This window comes from Odontesthes bonariensis, chromosome 6, assembly GCF_027942865.1.
Source record: "Odontesthes bonariensis isolate fOdoBon6 chromosome 6, fOdoBon6.hap1, whole genome shotgun sequence".
NCBI lineage: Eukaryota > Metazoa > Chordata > Actinopteri > Atheriniformes > Atherinopsidae > Odontesthes > Odontesthes bonariensis.
In genome coordinates this window covers 1,570,073-1,594,284 of record NC_134511.1, presented here as the reverse complement: position 1 = coordinate 1,594,284, position 24,212 = coordinate 1,570,073, and the positions used below count along the sequence as shown (strand labels likewise).

The following is a 24,212-nucleotide window of genomic DNA, read 5'->3' as shown; positions in this document are numbered from 1 at the left end:
GCATCAGCGTGAATAAAACCTTCAACATTCAGGCGGTGTTACCGTCTGCGGATCGACTGAGGGACGTACGGCGGACTGTTTGTTGGGCGTTGGTGTTGGTCATGAACGTGAGGCCGGCCTGGTGGAAGACGTCGGCGTTGTCTTTGCCGCCGCCTCCTCCGCAGCCCAGGTCGCTCTTCTCGATGTGACGCAGGACCTGCGGGCCACCGTACATCACGTCAAAGAGCTGCACGCAACTCGTTTACGACGAAACGGGTAAACGGGGTGTTTTTTTTAAACGTTACCATAGAAACAGGGTCCTTGTAGTTCGATCGCAGGGTGAAAACAGCAGAGTCCACTGCCGACATGGCCACGTAGCCATCCTGATTGGCCTTGATGTTCAGATTGAGGTTCTCGTGCGGCCTGTAGCTCTTCTTCTGAAAAGACGAATCGGCCTGACACACAAAACACACATTTTGTTCGGTTTAGATGCATTAAATCAAACACGAGTTCACTCAGACTTCTGAATCTGGGCCCTGTCGACGAGTTCAGTAAAACCTTTTGGATGTTTTTTCATGAAAAAGACCTCAAGGGTTCAATATTTCTAAATGTGGCACAAAATTAACTACATTTATTTCTATGTTTCCATGGTAACAGCTGTAGAGATTCACTGAAACATGTTCCAACATGAACATAAACCCAGAATCTGAGGCAGAACCAGAGTTAGTTCAGTTCTGAGCAGCTTTAAAGTGAATATCTGCAGATGTTTCCATGGTAACAGCTGCAGAGATTCACTGAAACATGTTCCAACATGAACATAAACCCAGAATCTGAGTCAGAACCAGAGTTAGTTCAGTTCTGAGCAGCTTTAAAGTGAATATCTGCAGATGTTTCCATGGTAACAGCTGCAGAGATTCACTGAAACATGTTCCAACATGAACATAAACCCAGAATCTGAGGCAGAACCAGAGTTAGTTCAGTTCTGAGCAGCTTTAAAGTGAATATCTGCAGATGTTTCCATAGTAACAGCTGCAGAGATTCACTGAAACATGTTCCAACATGAACATAAACCCAGAATCTGAGGCAGAACCAGAGTTAGTTCAGTTCTGAGCAGCTTTAAAGTGAATATCTGCAGATGTTTCCATGGTAACAGCTGCAGAGATTCACTGAAACATGTTCCAACATGAACATAAACCCAGAATCTGAGGCAGAACCAGAGTTAGTTCAGTTCTGAGCAGCTTTAAAGTGAATATCTGCAGACGTTTCCATGGTAACAGCTGCAGAGATTCACTGAAACATGTTCCAACATGAACATAAACCCAGAATCTGAGGCAGAACCAGAGTTAGTTCAGTTCTGAGCAGCTTTAAAGTGAATATCTGCAGATGTTTCCATGGTAACAGCTGCAGAGATTCACTGAAACATGTTCCAACATGAACATAAACCCAGAATCTGAGGCAGAACCAGAGTTAGTTCAGTTCTGAGCAGCTTTAAAGTGAATATCTGCAGATGTTTCCATGGGAATCACCTTGTTGCTGCAGAAATCCTGTTTTCTGTCTGTCACACTGTGTTATCTTTGCTGTTTTTCACACATGCAGCTAAAGAAATGGGAACAAATCTTAATTCCAGTCTAAAACCCACAAAGAGCTTCTAGATTATTCATTTCTGGTGGCATAAAACAGTTTAATCATTTCATTTATATTAATTGTTCCATAATTAGTCATTAGATTATATCTTATATTCCTTTTTTAAGCTTTAAATTGAATCTTATTGACTTTTTCTTGATGTTGAATAACATATAATTCTTATTATTGTCAGTTTTTTTCCTACTTTTCTACTTTTAGACGTGATAATGTTAATTTTTTGGGGATTAGGATTTTTTTTAAACTGAATTTCTTATATTAATTTGACTCTTTTGGTAACTGAAAGCAGTTTTAACGTAAATGTACAAAAAAGTTGAAACTATGAAGCTGTTTTTCACAGATGCAGCTAAAGAAACGGGAACAAACGATGTGTCTTTGAGCCAATCCAAACACGATAACTTAAAGGACAAGACGGTTTTTTTGACATTGGGCCCTTGATTTCACATTATAACATGATGTTCTACTCACCCCTGCTTGTTGTTGGTAATTTGGAGCTGTTCCGAAGATATTCGAGAGGCGTCTGGCTGCTCTCTTGAGATATTCGGCCATGAAACGGTTTCCTATGGGCAAGCTTATACAGGCACAAACTATGCTGTTTATAATTTATTAATTACTGTACACTAGCACTGATAACGTGGAGGTGCGTCGCTTACTTAAAAAAATCCGGGTTACTGTAATTTTGAATTTTAGCCGAATGAATAAATAGGCAGCAGGTCTGTGGGCTGTCTGTGGCAGTAGCACGACGAAGACGTCAGTAACACCCACTTTACGACAAAAAAATCAAAATTACAATAACCCGGATTTTTTTAAGTAAGCGACGCACCTCCACGTTATCAGTGCTAGTGTAGAGTAATTAATAAATTATAAACAGCATAGTTTGTGCCTGTATAAGCTTGCCCATAGGAAACCGTTTCATGGCCGAATATCTCAAGAGAGCAGCCAGACGCCTCTCGAATATCTTCGGAACAGCTCCAAATGTTCAACAACAAGCAGGGGTGAGTAGAACATCATGTTATAATGTGAAATCAAGGGCCCAATGTCAAAAAACCGGTCTTATCCTTTAAAGTTCCTCAGGGCTCCATCCTGGGCCCTCGTCCTTTTCCCTTTAACTTTCTGTTACCCGACGAAAAGCTTGTAAACGTAAAAGTTAATGAACTCGGTTAAAGAGCACATTTTCCTGCAGTAAGTGACTGAGACGACCTCAGCGACACGTCATCCATGTCATCTCACAGAGAATCGGCACAAAGCCTCGTTCATGTGTTCATAACAGAGTTGTGAGCAAAACAAGTTTCACCATCAGTCTTAATGTGAAAATCTTTCTTTTCACTTTTTAATCTCAATCACTATCCTCGTTTTTCCTGTAATAATGTAAAAATTCACATAAATTTGTTCTTTTTTCCTTCCAAATGTACAAATTTAACCTTTTTTCCTTGTAAAAATAATTTATGTGTTGCTAATTTTTGGCTTTTTTTCACTAATCTGTAAATTTATTTCAGTAACATATTTAATTTAACCTTTTTTTCTTGTAAAAAGAATTTATGTGTTGCTAATTTTTGGCTTTTTTTCATTAATATGTACATTTTACTGTTTTTCATAGATGCAGCTAAAGAAATGGGAACAAATGATGTCTCTCTGTGACAGGCTGCTGGGAACAAAGTGCCTAAAGATCCAGTTTAAAACGGCTTCTTTGCTAATTTGGACCCAACACTGGTTCACCCCTTGAGTTAGGAGCCTTTTTCCTGCCGGAATGCTTCTGAAAGCCCGGGTTGGTAAAGAACGGATCAGAATGGGTGACATACCTGAATGCTTTGTTCCACGTTGAGTCCGTTGACACACTTGTCTTTGACGTCCATCCACACGGAGTCGGCCACCAGCTCGGACACGCCCTCTCCATCCAGAACAAAGTAGACCAGCAGCCTGATGGACGGCACCATGTCGGATGTCACCGGGAAGTTCAGGTTCTGCGTCCCGTCAATGCTGGAGGCAAACGGCTGACTCTTAAAAGTCACGACCTTCCCTTTGGAGAGCACCTAAGGGGGAGCACAGGGATGTCATCGGTAACTACGGAAACAGGACGAACTCTGACCACGTGCACCCGCCGTCTTCTCACCAGATAGTTGATGGTTTTGACGCTCAGGTAGGAGGCGGTGTTGGAGGACACTTGGATGTTGGCGAAGGTCCCCGCCGCCAGGCCGCGGCCGAACATCGGCGTGTTGATGTAGAGGTACCGCTGGTTCGGGGAGTGATACGTCACCGGCTCCAGCGTGAGACTGGCCTGGCTGAGCGGAGGGAGGTTGGTGTCTGCCGTCATAAACTGTGTCAACGACAACCAGACGAGTTAGGAAAAGCAGGTAAATAACTAGTTAACTATGAGAGGACCGCAGACCGTCGGTGAAACTGAAGGAATGAACAAAGCGGGTAGACGGATGTGCTATGATGTGAGATTAAAAGATGAAGGTGTGGCTATGTAGTGAGGCAGAAGCATCCGATCTGTGCTGATGTCTCAGTGTAACCAAACTCAGTGTTCTGTTGGACCTCAGCGCTGCGTTTGATTCTGTAGATCCCAGAATCCTGTTGCACAGGCTGGAAAACTGGGTTGGACTCTCTGGACCGGTCCTCTCTATCTCACTTTTTGCCGCCTGGTCTAAACTCATTTTACATAATCTTACATCTCATCTAACATATTCCCAGTTAAACCCAGTTTATCTCATCCCGTCTAATTCTATTCATAATATCATTTTATTTCCTCAACCCTTCCTATTTCATCCTGTTTAATTTAATCTCATATTAACTAATCCACCTGATCAAACAGCACTTTATCCCATTTAATCTCCCTCCATTTCATTAAATTATCATGTAATTTCATCTGATTTCATCTCATGACACTGAATCCACCTGAACCACTTTATATGGATCAAACTGGGTTGGACTTTCTGGTTCAGGTCCTATTTAGAAGGCTGGAGTTATTTTGTTACAATTGGCAGCTATGAATCTGAGCGAGTGGCCATGACTTGTGGAGTCCCCCAGGAGTCCATTCTTGGACCTCTTCTGTTTAACTTGTATATGTGCTATAAAAATAAATTTGATTTGATTTGAAACTGATTAATGTCCTCTCAGCCCCTAGCTCCCATTAACTCCCATTAGATTTATAGACCACCGAACGGCTTTGTACTTAGTATAGTAAAGATTTGTTATCATTCATTATATCAACCGTTCTGTTATTAGCTATATTTTTAAATGCTTCCTCTTAGAGGAAAGTTTATCCATGTTTGTTAGTTTTTGTTAGTTTACTCAAATGACCTGTTATAGTTATACCAATCCTACTGTGAGCTAAATTTACTTTTGCTCTGTTATAGTTATACCAATCCTACTATTAGCTAAATTTACTTTTGCTCTGTTATAGTTATACCAATCCTACTATTAGCTAAATTTACTTTTGCTCTGTTATAGTTATACCAATCCTACTATTAGCTAAATTTACTTTGCTCTGTTATAGTTATACCAATCCTACTGTTAGCTAAATTTACTTTTGCTCTGTTATAGTTATACCAATCCTACTGTTAGCTAAATTTACTTTTGCCCTGTTATAGTTATACCAATCCTACTATTAGCTAAATTTACTTTGCTCTGTTATAGTTATACCAATCTTACTGTTAGCTAAATTTACTTTTTCTCTGTTATAGTTATACCAATCCTACTGTTAGCTAAATTTACTTTTGCCCTGTTATAGTTATACCAATCTTACTGTTAGCTAAATTTACTTTTCTCTGTTATAGTTATACCAATCCTACTATTAGCTAAATTTACTTTTGCTCTGTTATAGTTATACCAATCCTACTATTAGCTAAATTTACTTTGCTCTGTTATAGTTATACCAATCTTACTGTTAGCTAAATTTACTTTTGCCCTGTTATAGTTATACCAATCCTACTATTAGCTAAATTTACTTTTGCTCTGTTATAGTTATACCAATCCTACTGTTAGCTAAATTTACTTTTGCCCTGTTATAGTTATACCAATCCTACTGTTAGCTAAATTTACTTTTGCCCTGTTATAGTTATACCAATCCTACTATTAGCTAAATTTACTTTTGCTTTGTTATAGTTATACCAATCCTACTATTAGCTAAATTTACTTTTGCTTTGTTATAGTTATACCAATCCTATTGTTAGCTAAATTTACTTTTGCTCTGTTATAGTTATACCAATCTTACTGTTAGCTAAATTTACTTTTGCTCTGTTATAGTTATACCAATCTTACTGTGAGCTAAATTTACTTTTGTTCTGTTATAGTTATACCAATCCTACTGTTAGCTAAATTTACTTTTGCTTTGTTATAGTTATACCAATCCTACTATTAGCTAAATTTACTTTTGCTTTGTTATAGTTATACCAATCCTACTGTTAGCTAAATTTACTTTTGCCCTGTTATAGTTATACCAATCCTACTATTAGCTAAATTTACTTTGCTCTGTTATAGTTATACCAATCTTACTGTTAGCTAAATTTACTTTTTCTCTGTTATAGTTATACCAATCTTACTGTTAGCTAAATTTACTTTTGCCCTGTTATAGTTATACCAATCTTACTGTTAGCTAAATTTACTTTTCTCTGTTATAGTTATACCAATCCTACTATTAGCTAAATTTACTTTTGCTCTGTTATAGTTATACCAATCCTACTATTAGCTAAATTTACTTTGCTCTGTTATAGTTATACCAATCTTACTGTTAGCTAAATTTACTTTTGCTCTGTTATAGTTATACCAATCTTACTGTGAGCTAAATTTACTTTGCTCTGTTATAGTTATACCAATCCTACTATTAGCTAAATTTACTTTTGCTTTGTTATAGTTATACCAATCTTACTGTTAGCTAAATTTACTTTTGCTCTGTTATAGTTATACCAATCTTACTGTGAGCTAAATTTACTTTTGTTCTGTTATAGTTATACCAATCCTACTGTTAGCTAAATTTACTTTTGCTTTGTTATAGTTATACCAATCCTACTATTAGCTAAATTTACTTTTGCTTTGTTATAGTTATACCAATCCTACTGTTAGCTAAATTTACTTTTGCTCTGTTATAGTTATACCAATCTTACTATTAGCTAAATTTACTTTTTCTCTGTTATAGTTATACCAATCCTACTATTAACTAAATTTACCTGATTGATGTTCTGTATCTGTATTTCTGTGTTTGATTTTTTTATGTTTTTATTTCTGTATTTCTGTACCTGATTGTTGTTTCTGTGTTGTAAAGCACTTTGGATCGCCTTGTTGCTGAAAAGTGCTATATAAATAAATTTCACTTCACTTCACTACTTTGTACCAAGGAAAAGGAGCTTCAGGCAAACGTTTGAGGAAATACTGCATATTATATCCGGTGAGGTGCCGATCACTTGACTAGAAACAGCTGGTGAGTCTAGAATTAGGATGGAATTAGATTTGTTGTTGATGGAGATGACAAATGGAAATCCTGGCTTTGATTCATTATCCTTCATAGTAAACGACGAGTAATAAATTAATTGTTAAAGGAAAGTAAAGATGATATGAACTTCCACATGTTCATAACAAAAGACAAACACAAGTAAAACATGAGTAAACAAGTGAGCAGCACCAGGTAACCAAGTAAACAACACAACAACATCATGTAAACAGCTGAGAGGGTGCCCCGCCCCCTTTACCTTCAGGGTTCCCTTGGTCGTGTCTTTGAGCACGTTGCAGATGAAGTAGGCGAGGCCATTGGCCCCCGTGGTGCTGCTCTTGGAACAGGACATATCCCCGGCCCCCCCGGTGCTGGAGAACTCCTGCCGGTTCACCAGATTCACGGGAACCTGGCTCACCGGCTTGCCCAGGTGATCCCTCACCAGCACCTGCAGAGACAGACGCCACCTTTCAGCCCTTCTTCACATCAGGCCCACAAAGCAGATGTTCTTTACCAGAAGCTGCTTCTGCAAGCTGTCGGATCAGGCGGTTAAACATGTCATGTGTTCAGCTGAGGTTGGATAGGGTGCTTAAAGGGACAGTTCGCCTCTTCTGACATGAAGCTGTGTAACATCCCATATCAGCAACATCATTTATGAACATTGACTAACCCCCTGCTGTGTCCTGTGAGCAGAGCAGGCAGTGATACGAAAGAAAAGGAAAGGAACGGAAAGAGAAGGAAAGGAAGAAAAGGAAGAAAAGGAAAGGAGAAGGAAATTAAACAAAAGGAAAGGAAAGGAAAGGAAAGAGAAGGAAAGAAAGGAAAGAGAAGGAAAGGAAAGGAAAGGAAAGGAAAGGAAAGGAAGAAAAGAAAAGAAAAGAAAAGAAAAGGAAAGGAGAAGGAAAGGAAAGGAAAGGAAAGGAAAGGAAAGGAAAGAGAAGGAAAGGAAAGGAAAGAAAAGGAAAGAAAAGGAAAGGAGAAGGAAAGGAGAAGGAAAGGAAGAAAAGGAAAGGAGAAGGAAAGGAAAGGAAATGAAAGGAAAGAAAAGCAAAGAGAAGGAAAGAGAAGGAAAGGAGAAGGAAAGGAAAGGAAAGGAAAGGAAAGGAAAGGAAAGAGAAGGAAAGGAAAGAGAAGGAAAGAAAGGAAAGAGAAGGAAAGGAAAGGAAAGGAAAGAAAAGAAAAGAAAAGAAAAGAAAAGGAAAGGAGAAGGAAAGGAAAGGAAAGGAAAGGAAAGGAAAGGAAAGGAAAGGAAAGGAAAGAGAAGGAAAGGAAAGGAAAGAAAAGGAAAGAAAAGGAAAGGAGAAGGAAAGGAAGAAAAGGAAAGAAAAGAAAAGAAAAGGAAAGGAGAAGGAAAGGAAAGGAAAGGAAAGGAAAGGAAAGGAAAGGAAAGAGAAGGAAAGGAAAGGAAAGAAAAGGAAAGAAAAGGAAAGGAGAAGGAAATTAAACAAAAGGAAAGGAAAGGAAAGGAAAGGAAAGAAAAGAAAAGGAAAGAGAAGGAAAGAAAGGAAAGAGAAGGAAAGGAAAGGAAAGGAAAGAAAAGAAAAGAAAAGAAAAGAAAAGAAAAGGAAAGGAGAAGGAAAGGAAAGGAAAGGAAAGGAAAGGAAAGGAAAGGAAAGGAAAGGAAAGAGAAGGAAAGGAAAGGAAAGAAAAGGAAAGAAAAGGAAAGGAGAAGGAAAGGAAAGGAGAAGGAAAGAAAAGGAAAGGAGAAGGAAAGGAAGAAAAGGAAAGGAGAAGGAAATTAAACAAAAGGAAAGGAAAGGAAAGGAAAGGAAAGAAAAGAAAAGGAAAGAGAAGGAAAGAAAGGAAAGGAAAGGAAAGGAAAGGAAAGGAAAGAAAAGAAAAGGAAAGAGAAGGAAAGAAAGGAAAGAGAAGGAAAGGAAAGGAAAGGAGAAGGAAAGGAAAGGAAAGGAAAGGAAAGGAAAGGAAAGAGAAGGAAAGGAAAGAGAAGGAAAGAAAGGAAAGAGAAGGAAAGGAAAGGAAAGGAAAGAAAAGAAAAGAAAAGAAAAGAAAAGGAAAGGAGAAGGAAAGGAAAGGAAAGGAAAGGAAAGGAAAGGAAAGGAAAGGAAAGGAAAGAGAAGGAAAGGAAAGGAAAGAAAAGGAAAGAAAAGGAAAGGAGAAGGAAAGGAAGAAAAGGAAAGAAAAGAAAAGAAAAGGAAAGGAGAAGGAAAGGAAAGGAAAGGAAAGGAAAGGAAAGGAAAGGAAAGAGAAGGAAAGGAAAGGAAAGAAAAGGAAAGAAAAGGAAAGGAGAAGGAAATTAAACAAAAGGAAAGGAAAGGAAAGGAAAGGAAAGAAAAGAAAAGGAAAGAGAAGGAAAGAAAGGAAAGAGAAGGAAAGGAAAGGAAAGGAAAGAAAAGAAAAGAAAAGAAAAGAAAAGAAAAGGAAAGGAGAAGGAAAGGAAAGGAAAGGAAAGGAAAGGAAAGGAAAGGAAAGGAAAGAGAAGGAAAGGAAAGGAAAGAAAAGGAAAGAAAAGGAAAGGAGAAGGAAAGGAAAGGAGAAGGAAAGAAAAGGAAAGGAGAAGGAAAGGAAGAAAAGGAAAGGAGAAGGAAATTAAACAAAAGGAAAGGAAAGGAAAGGAAAGGAAAGAAAAGAAAAGGAAAGAGAAGGAAAGAAAGGAAAGGAAAGGAAAGGAAAGGAAAGGAAAGAAAAGAAAAGGAAAGAGAAGGAAAGAAAGGAAAGAGAAGGAAAGGAAAGGAAAGGAAAGAAAAGAAAAGAAAAGAAAAGAAAAGGAAAGGAGAAGGAAAGGAAAGGAAAGGAAAGGAAAGGAAAGAGAAGGAAAGGAAAGGAAAGCAAAGGAAATGAGAAGGAAAGGAAAGGAGAAGGAAAGGAAATGAAAGGAAAGGAAAGGAGAAGGAAAGGAAAGGAAATGAAAGGAAAGAAAAGCAAAGAGAAGGAAAGAGAAGGAAAGAAAAGCAAAGAGAAGGAAAGAGAAGGAAAGAAAGGAAAGGAAAGGAAAGGAAAGAAAAGGAAAGGAGAAGGAAAGGAAAGGAAATGAAAGGAAAGGAAAGGAAAGGAAATGAAAGGAAAGAAAAGCAAAGAGAAGGAAAGAGAAGGAAAGAAAGGAAAGGAAAGGAAAGGAAAGGAAAGAGAAGGAAAGGAAAGGAAAGGAAAGGAAATGAAAGGAAAGAAAAGCAAAGAGAAGGAAAGAGAAGGAAAGAAAGGAAAGGAAAGGAAAGGAAAGGAAAGAGAAGGAAAGGAAAGGAAAGGAAAGGAAATGAAAGGAAAGAAAAGCAAAGAGAAGGAAAGAGAAGGAAAGAAAGGAAAGGAAAGGAAAGGAAAGGAAAGGAAAGGAAAGAGAAGGAAAGAAAGGAAAGGAAAGGAAAGGAAAGGAAAGGAAAGGAAAGGAAAGGAAAGGAAAGGAAAGGAAAGGAAAGAGAAGGAAAGGAAAGGAAACAAAAGGAAAGGAAAGGAAAGGAAAGGAAAGGAAAGGAAAGAAAAGAGAAGGAAAGGAAAGGAAACAAAAGGAAAGGAAAGGAAAGCAAAGGAAAGGAGAAGGAAAGGAAAGGAAAGGAAAGAAAAGGAAAGGAGAAGGAAAGGAAAGGAAATGAAAGGAAAGAAAAGCAAAGAGAAGGAAAGAAAGGAAAGGAAAGGAAAGGAAAGGAAAGGAAAGGAAAGGAAAGGAAAGGAAAGAAAAGCAAAGAGAAGGAAAGAAAGGAAAGGAAAGGAAAGGAAATGAAAGGAAAAGAAAGGAAAGGAAAGGAAAGGTCTGACTTTTTCCTGGAGAACCATTTTGTGATGCAAATGTATTACTCTGTTGAACGCATATTGTTTTGAGAAGCAAGACGCTTTATTTTTTAAACCCCAGCCAACTAGCCGGACTACCTTCATCAGCACCAAAACGAGGCTGGAACTCTGCTCACAGGACGCAGCAGGGGGTAAGAAGATGTTCAGAAATGATGTTGCTGATATGGGATGTTACACAGCTTCATGTAGAAAGAGGCGAACTATCCCTTTAATTAAAGGATTTTAGCTCAAAACCTTTTTTTCTCAGCTTGATCTGATACGCACCTGGATGTTATAAGGAAGTCCAGGTTTGATGAAGGGTGGAGTGGATATCAGACTCAGATGGTACGGGGACTTGACAAACTTCACAGAAGCAAACTCTATCTCTTGAGTTATTCCACCTGAGAGAAAAAATCCTGTTTGCATGAAACCAATCTTTAAAGCGAGGGTTGAGACTTGGGTTAGAGCGGCGGAGGCGGCGCACCTGTGTCCTCCTGCACCAGCGCAGTTATATACAGGTACTTCCCCACCAGACTGTCCAGGTCTCTGGGTCCGTCGTGTCTTTGTAGAACGCTCTGCATTCTAACCGTCAGCTCCAGTTCACCTTCTGAGGAAAGCTAAAGAGGCACATACAAGCAGTTAGAACACCAACAAGTGGTCAAATATAAAGTCAAACGAAGAGTTCAATTCTTTTTCTGTGAAGAAATAACCAAAGTAAGCTCACAAACTTTGCACCTCACGGATTAACACATAGCTTTATGTATCCAGACATGAAACTATGGGAACTCTCTGAACCAGGACTACAAGGAGGTGGATAACCTAAAAGAGGATCACCTGAGCAAAGACCACAAAGGAAAGGAACGCCGGAGCTGATTACTTTTAGGGGCAGGAAGAGAAGAATGGGACTACAGGACGGGGAACGAACCGGGGAATGAACTGGGGGGCAAACCGGGAAACAAACCAGGGGGCGAACCGGGAAACAAACCAGGGGGAGAACCGGGGGGCGAAACGGGGGGAGAACCGGGGAGCGAACCGGGGAGCGAACCGGGGAACGAACCAGGGGGAGAACCGGGGAACGAACCGGGGGGAAAACCGGGGGGAGAACCGGGGAGCGAACCAAGGAAGTCACCCATACAAAACCTAACAGAGGCGCATTACTGAAGAAATATACTGAACTAGGATAAATGTACTGAGATCTATTTGTTAAGTCCTTCTTTTTATTGATTGTAGGTAAATAAATCACTTAAATCAACACAAAAGACACACAGTTGTACTGTTCTTCAGCATTAACCAGTTTTGTTTAATTAAATCCATTTTTTTGGGGGTTGGGTCAACATAATCTATCAGTTGGATCCATCCATCCATCCATTATCTTCCGCTTCTCCGGGGATCGGGTCGCGGGGGCAGCAGCTTGAGCAAAGAGACCCAGACGTCCCTGTCCCCGGCCACTTCCTCCAGCTCTTCTGGGGGGACCCCGAGGCGTTCCCAGGCCAGCCGAGAGACATAGTCTCTCCAACGTGTCCTGGGTCTTCCCCGGTGGGACGGGCCCGGAACACCTCACCAGGGAGGCGTCCAGGAGGCATCCTAACCAGATGCCCGAGCCACCTCATCTGACTCCTCTCGATGCGGAGGAGCAGCGGTTCTACTCCGAGCCCCTCCCGGATGACCGAGCTTCTCACCCTATCTCTAAGGGAGAGCCCAGACACCCTGCGGAGGAAACTCATTTCGGCCGCTTGTATTCGCGATCTCGTTCTTTCGGTCCCTACCCAAAGCTCGTGACCATAGGTGAGGGTAGGATCTCGTTCTTTCGGTCACTACCCACAGCTCGTGACCATAGGTGAGGGTAGGAACTCGTTCTTTCGGTCACTACCCACAGCTCGTGACCATAGGTGAGGGTAGGATCTCGTTCTTTCGGTCCCTACCCACAGCTCGTGACCATAGGTGAGGGTAGGATCTCGTTCTTTCGGTCCCTACCCACAGCTCGTGACCATAGGTGAGGGTAGGAACTCGTTCTTTCGGTCACTACCCACAGCTCGTGACCATAGGTGAGGGTAGGATCTCGTTCTTTTGGTCACTACCCACAGCTCGTGACCATAGGTGAGGGTAGGATCTCGTTCTTTCGGTCACTACCCACAGCTCGTGACCATAGGTGAGGGTAGGATCTCGTTCTTTCGGTCACTACCCACAGCTCGTGACCATAGGTGAGGGTAGGATCTCGTTCTTTCGGTCACTACCCACAGCTCGTGACCATAGGTGAGGGTAGGATCTCGTTCTTTCGGTCACTACCCACAGCTCGTGACCATAGGTGAGGGTAGGATCTCGTTCTTTCGGTCACTACCCACAGCTCGTGACCATAGGTGAGGGTAGGATCTCGTTCTTTCGGTCACTACCCACAGCTCGTGACCATAGGTGAGGGTAGGATCTCGTTCTCTCGGTCCCTACCCACAGGTCATGACCATAGGTGAGGGTAGGAGCTCCTTCTTCACCACGACGGGCCGGTGCAGAGCCCACATCACTGCAGATGCCGCACCAATCCGTCTGTCAACCTCCTGCTCCATTCGTCCCTCACTCGTGAACAAGACCCCGAGATACTTGAACTCCTCCACTTGGGGAAGGATCTCATTCCCGACCCGGAGAGGGCATTCCACCCTTTTCCGGCCGAAGACCATGGTCTCGGATTTGGAGGTGCTGATTCTCATCCCAGCCGCTTCACACTCGGCTGCGAACCGCTCCAGTGAGAGCTGAAGGTCACGGCCCGACGACGCCAACAGAACCACATCGTCCTCAAAAAGCAGAGACCCGATTCTGAGGTCGCCAAAACGGACCCCCTCAACGCCCTGGCTGCGCCTAGAAATTCTATCCATAAAAATTATGAACAGAATCGGTGACAAAGGGCAGCCCTGACGGAGTCCAACCCTCACAGGAAACATGTCCGACTTACTGCCGGCAATGCGGACCAAACTCTGACACCGGTCATACATACATATCAGTTTGGATTAAACTCCTTTATTGGGGCTGGTTCTTCAGGTTTTATGAGGTTTCGATCTGTTTTCATTAATTCAACATGACTCAAGTAACAGAAACAAAAGAAGATTGTGTCGGTCTGTCCCTCATGCGCAGCAGAATTACCAGCTGTTGTACAGATGTGTTTCACGGTTCTTACTCTGTCTCTGGTGACTGATGTTGGGATGATAACCGGAGCGTTTTTTCCACTAACGTAGCCATAGCGCAGAAACAGCTCCCCATTGGCCACCGGGGCACCGTGGAGATACCTGAGACAGATTAAACCACCACTGGCTGTAACAACAGCAAAGGATCTTCCACTCTAACTGCACATTCTGGTAATATTCACTCACCTGGCAGACACCTTGAAGCTGAAACCTTTAAATTCATTGTAACTGATGTAGTTTTTCTGTGGTTCCACCAGGATGGAGAAACTGGGAAGAACTTTTACAGGAGGGAAAGGGGTCAACAGTTTACATCATATACTTTACACATGAGCACTTTCACCTGTTGTTGCTGGTGATATTCTCCCTGATCTCACCGTATTCTTTAACTTCAAAGTCAGTCTTTGCTTTCGTGGTGAAATCATCCGTGTAAGAAGCTTCGATGGTCCAAATACCCAACCTGCAATTAACGAGTTATCAGCGCAAACATCCAGGACTGCGATGCTGTTGCAGCAAGGTTGGATTTTTTTGGTTTTCGTACTTTGGTTTGATGGGGATTTTGAAGGGGTTTTGCATAGATGGGATTCCATTGTCCGCATCAGTCATCTCCTGGATGTCCACCGTTGCTTGATCGGGATCCTGTGCAGGACAAACTTACATCATGTGGAAACAGAAAACTTTGAAACACTTTGAATTCCTGCAGATCCTGATGCTCACCTTGAAGGTCAGGAAGACGTTGCGTTTGGCCGGCGCCAGCTCGTGGTTCATGGAGAACGCTCTCACTTTGACTAGACACACAACGAAAACGAGTGGATGAACGCTGGTGTACAAAGACGATCTGAATATGAACTGTGAAGCCTGTTTTTTTTTTGTTTTTTTTTTAATATACAATATGTTACAGTTACACTCTATACACCACTTTTACCGTGAAGACAACAAATGCTATATCCCTGTTTCAATCTTGCATGACATGTGCACGCCGTGAATTAGAAAGCGCCGATATCATTACATCCACATTGCTTCGTTATCTCAAGCCCCGCAAAAAAAAAAAACTCCATCCATCCATCCATCCATCCATCCATCCATCCCAAACTTTAATGTATATTTACTTCTTGGTCTGACCACTCCCGAAATAAGCCCAATTTTAAAAAACAACAACAAAAAAAAACAACAACAACAACAAAAACAAAGAACACCAAATAAAATGTTCAATACCAAAACATGACAAAATTAATAAAATACATTTCACCCCCTCAAACCACCACCTGTTACTACCAAAATGCTGCAGTTTAAAGTAGGCGCTGTTCACAGATGATAATACACTTCATACCAAATTTTGCACAACTACTTTCTGTTTCTGAGCTTAGTTATAAATACCAAGTGTGTAATTTATTTATTTTTTTACTTTTTCTCCTTTTCCTTTCTCTTTCCTTTCTCCTTCTCTTCCCTTTCTTTCCTCCCTTTCCTTCCTTCCATTCTCTTTCACTTCTCTTCCCCTCCTTCTTCCCTTTCTCTCTTTCTTTTCCTCTCTCCCTTTCCTTATAGTGACATACATTCAAGTGCATCTGTGAAGCCTGGTTTATTCTGAGTCTGGGTTCGATCATATCCAATCAGAATGAGCACTCTGAAGAGGCTGCCTCACCTTTCTGATGTGGGGTGTACAGCGGTTTGTCCGTTTGGATGAACAAGAAGCCGTTGGCACGATCGACGGGCACAGCGATGTGATGGTTGATCTCATCTGAAACCACGTGGAGAATCACCTCTTTCACATCTTTTTCCAGACTATTCGGGTACAACTAGAAGAGACCAAGAGACGAGGTGACATCATGAAAACGTCACAGGTGCTCAGATAAGCTGAAAGCATTTACAAACAGCGGCCACGCCTCACCCTGACTTTGGCGATGGCCTGGTGGTTATTTTCGTTGTTTAGCATCACAACGGCCCTGCCCAAAACCGTGTGACCTGGAGCCATTGAAGTCTTCAAAAATACGCTGACCCTCGCCTCAACTGTGTAACCGAACAGCTGCACGAACACAGTCTCCTCCGCGTCCAGCCGGAGCGACACAGGCGCAGCTACCAGATACCTGAGAGAGCAGTTATTGATTAGTAATGACATCCAACCTCTGACATGTGAAGTAAAACCGCTCATTTTGTTGCAATGAAATGTTGTTGTTTTTTTTTTGTTTTTTTATTATTATTTTTTCTTCATTATTTTCATTTAATTTATTTAATTTAATTTAATTTAATTTATTTATTTATTTATTTATTTATTTATTTATTTATTTATTTATTTATTTATTTATTTTTTATTTTTTATTTTTTATTTTTTTTATGGTTTTATTGCATTCTTGTGATTTTTGTAGCTGTAACCTGCATCATGAGAGTCATGGCTGCCCAATAATTTCTGCAGGGCAGTTAGTCCTTACCTCTACCTGCCCAATCATTTCTGTAGGGCATTCAGTCCTTACCTCTACCTGCCCAATCATTTCTGTAGGGCATTCAGTCCTTACCTCTACCTGCCCAATCATTTCTGCAGGGCAGTCAGTCCTTACCTCTACCTGCCCAATCATTTCTGCAGGGCAGTCAGTCCTTACCTCTACCTGCCCAATCATTTCTGTAGGGCAGTCAGTCCTTACCTCTACCTGCCCAATCATTTCTGCAGGGCAGTCAGTCCTTACCTCTACCTGCCCAATCATTTCTGCAGGGCAGTTAGTCCTTACCTATACCTGCCCAATCATTTCTGTAGGGCAGTCAGTCCTTACCTCTACCTGCCCAATCATTTCTGCAGGGCAGTCAGTCCTTACCTCTACCTGCCCAATCATTTCTGCAGGGCAGTTAGTCCTTACCTCTACCTGCCCAATCATTTCTGCAGGGCAGTTAGTCCTTACCTCTACCTACCCAATCATTTCTGCAGGGCAGTCAGTCCTTACCTCTACCTGCCCAATCATTTCTGCAGGGCAGTTAGTCCTTACCTCTACCTGCCCAATCATTTCTGCAGGGCAGTTAGTCCTTACCTCTACCTGCCCAATCATTTCTGTAGGGCATTCAGTCCTTACCTCTACCTGCCCAATCATTTCTGCAGGGCAGTTAGTCCTTACCTCTACCTGCCCAATAATTTCTGCAGGGCAGTTAGTCCTTACCTCTACCTGCCCAATAATTTCTGCAGGGCAGTCAGTCCTTACCTCTACCTGCCCAATCATTTCTGCAGGGCAGTCAGTCCTTACCTCTACCTGCCCAATAATTTCTGCAGGGCAGTCAGTCCTTACCTCTACCTGCCCAATCATTTCTGCAGGGCAGTTAGTCCTTACCTATACCTGCCCAATCATTTCTGTAGGGCAGTCAGTCCTTACCTCTACCTGCCCAATCATTTCTGCAGGGCAGTCAGTCCTTACCTCTACCTGCCCAATAATTTCTGCAGGGCAGTCAGTCCTTACCTCTACCTGCCCAATCATTTCTGCAGGGCAGTTAGTCCTTACCTCTACCTGCCCAATCATTTCTGCAGGGCAGTCAGTCCTTACCTCTACCTGCCCAATAATTTCTGCAGGGCAGTCAGTCCTTACTTCTACCTGCCCAATCATTTCTGCAGGGCAGTTAGTCCTTACTTCTACCTGCCCAATCATTTCTGTAGGGCAGTTAGTCCTTACCTCTGCCTGCCCAATCATTTCTGCAGGGCAGTTAGTCCTTACCTCTACCTGCCCAATCATTTCTGCAGGGCAGTCAGTCCTTACTTCTACCTGCCCAATCATTTCTGTAGGGCAGTTAGTCCTTACCTCTACCTGCCCAATCATTTCTGCAGGGCAGTTAGTCCTTACCTCTACCTGCCCAATCATTTCTGCAGGGCAGTTAGTCCTTACCTCTACCTGCCCAATCATTTCTGTAGGGCAGTTAGTCCTTACCTCTACCTGCCCAATCATTTCTGCAGGGCAGTTAGTCCTTACTTCTACCTGCCCAATCATTTCTGCAGGGCAGTTAGTCCTTACTTCTACCTGCCCAATCATTTCTGTAGGGCAGTTAGTCCTTACCTCTGCCTGCCCAATCATTTCTGTAGGGCAGTTAGTCCTTACCTCTACCTACCCAATAATTTCTGCAGGGCAGTCAGTCCTTACCTCTACCTGCCCAATCATTTCTGCAGGGCAGTTAGTCCTTACCTCTACCTACCCAATAATTTCTGCAGGGCAGTCAGTCCTTACCTCTACCTGCCCAATCATTTCTGCAGGGCAGTTAGTCCTTACCTCTACCTGCCCAATCATTTCTGTAGGGCAGTTAGTCCTTACCTCTACCTGCCCAATCATTTCTGCAGGGCAGTCAGTCCTTACCTCTACCTGCCCAATCATTTCTGCAGGGCAGTCAGTCCTTACCTCTACCTGCCCAATCATTTCTGCAGGGCAGTCAGTCCTTACCTCTACCTGCCCAATCATTTCTGTAGGGCAGTCAGTCCTTACCTCTACCTGCCCAATCATCTCTGTAGGGCAGTCAGTCCTTACTTCTACCTGCCCAATCATTTCTGCAGGGCAGTTAGTCCTTACTTCTACCTGCCCAATCATTTCTGTAGGGCAGTTAGTCCTTACCTCTGCCTGCCCAATCATTTCTGTAGGGCAGTTAGTCCTTACCTCTACCTACCCAATAATTTCTGCAGGGCAGTCAGTCCTTACCTCTACCTGCCCAATCATTTCTGCAGGGCAGTTAGTCCTTACCTCTACCTACCCAATAATTTCTGCAGGGCAGTCAGTCCTTACCTCTACCTGCCCAATCATTTCTGCAGGGCAGTTAGTCCTTACCTCTACCTGCCCAATCATTTCTGTAGGGCAGTTAGTCCTTACCTCTACCTGCCCAATCATTTCTGCAGGGCAGTCAGTCCTTACCTCTACCTGCCCAATCATTTCTGCAGGGCAGTCAGTCCTTACCTCTACCTGCCCAATCATTTCTGCAGGGCAGTCAGTCCTTACCTCTACCTGCCCAATCATCTCTGTAGGGCAGTCAGTCCTTACCTCTACCTGCCCAATCATTTCTGTAGGGCAGTTAGTCCTTACCTCTACCTGCCCAATCATTTCTGCAGGGCAGTTAGTCCTGACCTCTACCTGCCCAATCATTTCTGCAGGGCAGTTAGTCCTGACCTCTACCTGCCCAATCATTTCTGTAGGGCAGTTAGTCCTTACCTCTACCTGCCCAATCATTTCTGTAGGGCAGTTAGTCCTTACCTCTACCTGCCCAATCATTTCTGCAGGGCAGTTAGTCCTTACCTCTACCTGCCCAATCATTTCTGCAGGGCAGTTAGTCCTTACCTCTACCTGCCCAATCATTTCTGCAGGGCAGTTAGTCCTTACCTCTGCCTGCCCAATCATTTCTGCAGGGCAGTCAGTCCTTACCTCTACCTGCCCTATCATTTCTGCAGGGCAGTCAGTCCTTACCTCTACCTACCCAATCATCTCTGTAGGGCAGTTAGTCCTTACCTCTACCTGCCCAATCATTTCTGTAGGGCAGTTAGTGCTTACCTCTACCTGCCCAATCATTTCTGCGGGGCAGTTAGTCCTTACCTCTACCTGCCCAATCATTTCTGTGGGGCAGTCAGTCCTCACCTCTACCTGCCCAATCATTTCTGCGGGGCAGTTAGTCCTTACCTCTACCTGCCCAATCATTTCTGTAGGGCAGTCAGTCCTTACCTCTACCTGCCCAATCATTTCTGCAGGGCAGTTAGTCCTTACCTCTGCCTGCCCAATCATTTCTGTAGGGCAGTTAGTCCTTACCTCTACCTGCCCAATCATTTCTGCAGGGCAGTTAGTCCTTACCTCTACATGCCCTATCATTTCTGCAGGGCAGTTAGTCCTTACCTCTGCCTGCCCAATCATTTCTACAGGGCAGTTAGTCCTTACCTCTACCTGCCCAATCATTTCTGTAGGGCAGTCAGTCCTTACCTCTGCCTGCCCAATCATTTCTGCAGGGCAGTTAGTCCTTACCTCTACCTGCCCAATCATTTCTGCAGGGCAGTTAGTCCTTACCTCTACCTACCCAATAATTTCTGCAGGGCAGTCAGTCCTTACCTCTACCTGCCCAATCATTTCTGCAGGGCAGTTAGTCCTTACCTCTACCTGCCCAATCATTTCTGCAGGGCAGTTAGTCCTTACCTCTACCTACCCAATAATTTCTGTAGGGCAGTCAGTCCTTACCTCTACCTGCCCAATCATTTCTGTAGGGCAGTCAGTCCTTACCTCTACCTGCCCAATCATTTCTGCAGGGCAGTCAGTCCTTACCTCTACCTGCCCAATAATTTCTGCAGGGCAGTCAGTCCTTACTTCTACCTGCCCAATCATTTCTGCAGGGCAGTCAGTCCTTACTTCTACCTGCCCAATCATTTCTGTAGGGCAGTTAGTCCTTACCTCTGCCTGCCCAATCATTTCTGCAGGGCAGTTAGTCCTTACTTCTACCTGCCCAATCATTTCTGTAGGGCAGTTAGTCCTTACCTCTGCCTGCCCAATCATTTCTGCAGGGCAGTCAGTCCTTACCTCTACCTGCCCAATCATTTCTGTAGGGCAGTTAGTCCTTACCTCTACCTGCCCAATCATTTCTGCAGGGCAGTTAGTCCTTACCTCTACCTGCCCAATCATTTCTGCAGGGCAGTTAGTCCTTACCTCTACCTGCCCAATCATTTCTGTAGGGCAGTTAGTCCTTACCTCTACCTGCCCAATCATTTCTGCAGGGCAGTTAGTCCTTACCTCTACCTGCCCAATCATTTCTGCAGGGCAGTTAGTCCTGACCTCTACCTGCCCAATCATTTCTGCAGGGCAGTTAGTCCTTACCTCTACCTGCCCAATCATTTCTGCAGGGCAGTTAGTCCTTACCTCTGCCTGCCCAATCATTTCTGCAGGGCAGTCAGTCCTTACCTCTACCTACCCAGTCATCTCTGTAGGGCAGTCAGTCCTTACCTCTACCTGCCCAATCATTTCTGTAGGGCAGTTAGTCCTTACCTGTACCTGCCCAATCATTTCTGCAGGGCAGTTAGTCCTTACCTCTACCTGCCCAATCATTTCTGTAGGGCAGTTAGTGCTTACCTCTACCTGCCCAATCATTTCTGCGGGGCAGTTAGTCCTTACCTCTACCTGCCCAATCATTTCTGTAGGGCAGTCAGTCCTCACCTCTACCTGCCCAATCATTTCTGCGGGGCAGTTAGTCCTTACCTCTACCTGCCCAATCATTTCTGTAGGGCAGTCAGTCCTTACCTCTACCTGCCCAATCATTTCTGCAGGGCAGTTAGTCCTTACCTCTACATGCCCTATCATTTCTGCAGGGCAGTCAGTCCTTACCTCTACCTGCCCAATAATTTCTGCAGGGCAGTTAGTCCTTACCTCTGCCTGCCCAATCATTTCTGCAGGGCAGTTAGTCCTTACCTCTACCTGCCCTATCATTTCTGCAGGGCAGTTAGTCCTTACCTCTGCCTGCCCAATCATTTCTGCAGGGCAGTTAGTCCTTACCTCTACCTGCCCAATAATTTCTGCAGGGCAGTTAGTCCTTACCTCTACCTGCCCTATCATTTCTGCAGGGCAGTTAGTCCTTACCTCTGCCTGCCCAATCATTTCTGCAGGGCAGTTAGTCCTTACCTCTACCTGCCCAATCATTTCTGTAGGGCAGTTAGTCCTTACCTCTACCTGCCCAATCATTTCTGTAGGGCATTCAGTCTTTACCTCCACCTGCCAAACTGATTTGAATTGTGTGTTTCTCTTTAAATATTTGCTCACTGGTGTCTTTACCATATAAAACCTGGCCTCCTCCGGCATCCTCCGCCTGCGTAAAGCAGGAGATTTGCTGGATTTAGAGGGATTGGTGCTACAAACTCTGGTTTTTACTACAGATCGGGCCTCTGCTGCCGAGTTTGGAAAGTCTGCTTTTAGCTTTTATGCTTCGTTGTCGTTGGAACTTCTTGCAATGCAACACAGAAATTTCTTCATTCAACTAGAATAATGGTAGAAAATCACGTTTTATGTGAATGATTTTGTATTTGTCTGCGTCTTCATCTCAGAGTATTTATCTACTGTTTTATTTACAATCATCAAATATGTCTGATGTTTTTCCACTGCGATTTCTTCATGTTTCTCTGTTATTACGGCACAGGAAGACCAAGCAATAGAAAAAGTCTCTGACTGGAACTCATTGAAGCCGTTCTCATTAAAAATTTACCCCTGGATGTCTTGTATGATCTCTTGTTTGCTTCCAATTATTATGTTTGAATAGAGCATTGTAACTTTGCTCTCCGCTGCTGTTTGGGAGCTCAGTACCTTTAAAGACACTTATGTACAAGCAGTGTTGGGAGTAACGGCGTTTAAGTATAACGGCGTTACTAACGGCGTTATTTTTCCAGTAACGGAGGAATCTAATTAATTACTTTCCCCATCGTTACAACGCCGTTATCGTTACTGAGAATATAAAGTGGCGCGTTACTACAATTTGGTTGTAGGCTTTCGGCTACACATCAGCTGCATGCTGCCTGGAGAGAGCAGGGGTGGGAATGATGACGCCGTTGCAAATGCGATGATGATTGGCTGTGTGGGCGGATGCCCTGCTCACGCTATCTCATTGCACTTGCTGACGACTAAGCACACACAAGACAGCGACAATGGCGACGAGCCAGGGAAGTTCAAAGGTAGCATCCTCTAACTGGAAGTACTGGCACCACTTCTCACTCGTGGAGATAAAAGGCAAGAATGTATATGTAACATGCACGCTATGCCCAGGGAAAAAAACTTCACGTCTGCCTCAGTAACTCAAATCTAATGAAGCACATTACATCAACCCATGTGAATATGAAGCACTAGTTGCTTCTGCAGCTGCTAACCCAACCCCAAGCCCAAATGCAGCTAGCTAACCCAACCCCAGGCCCAAATGGAGCTAGCTAACCCAACCCCAAGCCCAAATGCAGCTAGCTAACCCAACCCCAGGCCCAAATGCAGCTAGCTAACCCAACCCCAAGCCCAAATGGAGCTGCTAACCCAACCCCAAGCCCAAATGCAGCTAGCTAACCCAACCCCAGGCCCAAATGCAGCAAGCTAACCCAACCCCAGGCCCAAAGGCAGCTAGCTAACTCAACCCCAAGCCCAAAGGCAGCTAGCTAACCCAACCCCAAGCCCAAAGGCAGCTAGCTAACCCAACCCCAGGCCCAAAGGCAGCTAGCTAACCCAACCCCAGGCCCAAAGGCAGCTAGCTCACCCAACCCCAGGCCCAAAGGCAGCTAGCTAACCCAACCCCAGGCCCAAAGGCAGCTAGCATTAGCCCCCAGCAAAGGAGGCGGAGCCACTCAAAAACAAACAACACTCGATTTTTCAAGTCAGACACAGGTGACCACCATCAGCATTTTATATTCAATATTTATGTTTTTATTTCGATGCATCATATGGCAGGCTGCAATCTATTGAGTTCAAATAAATACCGAATGTTCTAAATTACTGTATATAGTGTTTTTATTCTTCAATCAGTTAATATAAACATATTTGATGTTAAAGATGTTATAGAACATAACAGCGTTATTGAACATAAAAAAATAACGCCACAGTTACTTTGCTGAGTAACTAATTACTTTGTAACTGTAAGTAATTACTTTTTTAAAGTAACTTGACCAACACTGTGTACAAGTTTTAGTTTACTCAGGAGAAGCAGGGGAACTCCTGCTCACTGCTCAGAGGGACCGTCGGAGGGTAAAAAGTCTGTTCTGGAACCCCATTTAGAGCCGGGTCCTGTAACTCAGGCGGAGAAACTGAACCCCTCTTTGTTTTCAGGCTCAAATAGAGACGTCGTCTCGGAGTCTGTGCACGTCACAGCACCTCAGACAGACATCCTAATCTAACACGGACCTAATATAACAGCTACAGAGGCTGGAAAAAGTTCTGACTCACGCTTTGGACTCAGCTTGTGTCCTCCAGCAGAAACAGCACAAACCCACGAGGAGGATGCAAACCTTCATCCTTACGCTGGGGGAAGATGTACGCCGAGCTCTGCAGACACACTAACTGACAAGCTGACCGACAGACACTCGGAGTTATGTTTTTTTTAGTTATTGATCAACCTAACTGTTGGCAAATACCTGCCAATGATGGGAAATTAGGACACAGCGGGGACTTTCTCCACTTGTTTATTCAGGGCTGAGGGTTTCTGTGTGTCCCAAAGGTGAGTTTACACAGTCTGTGTTTTCTGATCTTGCCTAACATTGCCGAGGTTTCCTGTAACCAGAGATGAAAAGGTCATTTCAGCTCAGTTTGGTTTTGAGGTGTCTGAGACTCGTACCAGTCATGGAGTAC

At 43.4% G+C, this 24,212-nt stretch overlaps 1 protein-coding gene across 1 annotated transcript in view; it reads right to left on the bottom strand.

The window, feature by feature from the left end:
* Positions 1-23,878, bottom strand: part of c5 (complement component 5) — a 77,788-nt gene extending 53,910 nt beyond the window's left edge. Inside the window, exons 1-15 of the mRNA XM_075467003.1 lie at positions 23,811-23,878; positions 15,821-16,016; positions 15,575-15,728; positions 14,650-14,720; positions 14,474-14,571; positions 14,310-14,392; positions 14,122-14,212; positions 13,929-14,037; positions 11,250-11,382; positions 11,051-11,166; positions 7,305-7,493; positions 3,731-3,934; positions 3,438-3,650; positions 285-434; positions 70-196 (exon numbers count right to left, since the gene is read on the bottom strand). Coding sequence (XP_075323118.1) covers positions 70-196; positions 285-434; positions 3,438-3,650; positions 3,731-3,934; positions 7,305-7,493; positions 11,051-11,166; positions 11,250-11,382; positions 13,929-14,037; positions 14,122-14,212; positions 14,310-14,392; positions 14,474-14,571; positions 14,650-14,720; positions 15,575-15,728; positions 15,821-16,016; positions 23,811-23,878 — 2,002 coding nt within the window. The remainder of the gene's footprint in view (positions 1-69; positions 197-284; positions 435-3,437; positions 3,651-3,730; positions 3,935-7,304; positions 7,494-11,050; positions 11,167-11,249; positions 11,383-13,928; positions 14,038-14,121; positions 14,213-14,309; positions 14,393-14,473; positions 14,572-14,649; positions 14,721-15,574; positions 15,729-15,820; positions 16,017-23,810) is intronic.
* Between the last annotated feature and the right edge of the window lie 334 nt (positions 23,879-24,212).